Source organism: Quercus suber, unplaced genomic scaffold (assembly GCF_002906115.3).
Source record: "Quercus suber isolate HL8 unplaced genomic scaffold, Cork oak 2.0 scaffold_15, whole genome shotgun sequence".
In the NCBI taxonomy this organism is placed as follows: Eukaryota; Viridiplantae; Streptophyta; class Magnoliopsida; order Fagales; family Fagaceae; genus Quercus; species Quercus suber.
Window position 1 is genome coordinate 207,088 of NW_027069480.1, and position 2,661 is coordinate 209,748.

Consider the following 2,661-nt stretch of genomic DNA (forward strand, 5'->3'; position numbering starts at 1 on the left):
CAATAAAAACTTTTCGTGTACGTCTGATATCTTAATCTTAACAATGAATTGTGATAATTCATGCACTTCGTACTCTCAAACAGGAATCAGTTTAACATGTAATCTACACCCTCCAAAAGTCTAGCATGTAATTCCAACACACTATTGGTACAGCACCAACCACTGGTAAGCAAAATTAGGCTCATCAAACCTTTCCAACATCAGCAAATCATAACTTACCGTTCTCCAAACTACCTATAAACAACTTGTTATTCACTATTCCACCACCATATACTGACACACTCAAGACAATGGAGTTTGTGGTCCTGCTTCACCTTTTTCACCTTTTTATTACACTTTCTTCACCTACATTACTCCCAAGTTCCACCCCTTTGCTCCACTACTCTCCACCACTACCTTCTTCTTGCAAGCTTTCTCAATGGAAGCAAGGAGCTTTGAAGGCAAGCGAACTTTCAAAGAGAAGGTCTACAAGGAAGTCGAAGAAGATGTAGATGATGACTTGGATGAAGAAGAGGGAGGTGGTGAAATGATGAGCTTTGCAGATAATGAGAGAAAGAGAGCAGTTGCTGTTTTCTCTGGTAAAAGAGGCACCAGTGGTGGTGCTGGTGGGGTGTCACCGCCGTCTTGTCAGGCAGAGAAATGTGGAGCTGATTTAACTGATGCAAAGCGTTACCATCGCCGTCATAAAGTGTGTGAGCTTCATTCAAAGGCATCTGTTGTGATTGTTGCAGGGCAGAGGCAACGGTTTTGTCAGCAATGCAGCAGGTCCAGGATCTCTAAACCTTCTTTTAGCATTGTTTCTGATTCAAGTTTCTTTAATATTGTAGTACTAGCACGGCCTCTGCTTCTTTTTACTTGATGATCATAATCTATATGTAAATAAGGAAAATTTTCTTGCCTGTGTGAAAAAATATATTTTCCTAGATCATTCTCCCAGAATTTTCAAGCTACATCCTTCATTTCTTTTTGGTTAAAAACGTCACACACACATATATATATAGATGAAGCTTCGAATAATTCTCTGTTCCAAAGAATACTTCAAGAACTAACTTTATCGGCATAATTTAGAAGTTTTTCACCAAAACAAACAAGTCAAACTTCTGATGTATGGCAACAATGACCTGTAGACCCCAATATGGCTAATTTTCATTTCTAAACCTTTGAATATGTTTGCAGACTTGGAATGTGATTCCTAGCATTACTTCTACTCCCAGTTTGGCTTCTATATGTAAATGTATGTGTATTCCATCATATACTAAAACGTCAGCAAAAAACAAAAAAAAAAAAAAAAAATCCTAAAATATGTGAATTTCTTCTGTACTTTATTTTGACCCAATGTTACGCAATGTAACTATTACGCTAAAATACTAAACATCTTAGACATTTGCAAGAGGAATTCATGTGCTAACTTGTTCGCCAAAAGTAGTGGAGAGTCCTAAATTCAATGAAAGAGCTTCCCTCTAACTCCAACACTGGAGGCAATGCAATTAAAGAAAGTTACCATATAAGACAGGTTCAAGTTGCAGTAACAGGAACTTTTTCTAAAAGGAAGTTTTCAAAGAATACTTTTAATAAATAAAGGGTTATGGCATTCGAACAACAGTATCAACACAAATTGCTGGAATTTTTAGTTACTTTCTACTTGTAGATATTATTGTCTCTGCTGAACTTAAAGCTTCATTTGTCCCTTGCCTATAAATTCATTTAGCACTTACCACTTCTATAAAACCAGGACAAGTTTTTTTTTTCTATGTCGTATGCTCTTTCAGTGAATTTAACTTTGATGGTATCTGAGAACTTTTCATAATTGGACCATATAGGTTCCATGATCTATCAGAGTTTGATGAAGCTAAAAGAAGTTGCCGCGTCCGCTTGGCTGGACATAATGAGCGCCGCAGAAAGGTTGGTTACCAGTCAAAAGAAACTCAGAGTAGGCAAACTGATGATCATAGTGGCAGAATTCAGGTAACAATCCCAGGTAATTCCAGTTACAAGCAACTCCAGATCCGATAAGATCAATGGTTTCCTCGTTCTGGCACGCTCTCTCTCTTCTGTCATCCTTACATGCCCTGCCCTGCATAAGATTGATAGTTTTCTATTCCGCGTACTGAGAAATCGTATCTACATCATATTTAAGAGGAGACCATCCTTGTAACAAGTAACAACTACCTTGGGTTGTTTGTTTTGGTTCTACTTCTGTCATTGTTTATGAACTGATATGGCTATGTGGAATAGGCCTTAAGTTGGTGTTTTATAGTAACTATGCTTGTCTCTCTATGTACCTCCCTCTCATATTAGTTTTGAAATTGAAAGACCTGGTCTCTAATTATCTATACAGAGCACTTATGGCATGTTTGGATGTTTAAAAAAGGAGGGGGAGTAGAGTAGAGGGAGGGAGAGTAATGCAATTACATTGTTTGGAAGTTTTTTAAAGAATGAGGGGGAGGGGTTTGGAGGAGTTTGGAGGGGTTTGGACTCCCTCTAACCCCCCAATTTTAATTCCCCCAAATTGGAGAGATTTGGAGGGGGAGTAGAGTACATAAACTATTGACCAAGTAAATTACCTAATTTACCCTTATTATATTAACAAAATTACACAAGGGGAAGGGCTAATTACTCCCTTCCCCCTTACTAATTTTAAAAACATCCAAATAAGGTGGA

General features: G+C 37.8%; 1 protein-coding gene across 1 annotated transcript; it reads left to right on the plus strand.

The window, feature by feature from the left end:
- Positions 1-233: 233 nt before the first annotated feature.
- LOC112032882 (squamosa promoter-binding protein 1) lies at positions 234-2,333 on the plus strand. The gene is made up of 2 exons (XM_024065648.2): positions 234-765; positions 1,821-2,333. The coding sequence occupies exons 1-2, from the start codon at positions 419-421 to the stop codon at positions 2,011-2,013; spliced, it is 540 nt and encodes a 179-aa protein (XP_023921416.1). The 5' UTR covers positions 234-418; the 3' UTR covers positions 2,014-2,333.
- Positions 2,334-2,661: the final 328 nt, after the last annotated feature.

What these genes read in the sequence shown, in the direction of transcription:
- LOC112032882 (XM_024065648.2), top strand. Translation starts at nt 419, where the DNA reads ATGGAAGCAAGGAGCTTTGAAGGCAAGCGAACTTTCAAAGAGAAGGTC. An exon ending in TTTTGTCAGCAATGCAGCAG is followed by an intron (nt 766 to 1,820) that starts GTCCAGGATCTC and finishes TGGACCATATAG; the next exon opens with GTTCCATGATCTATCAGAGT.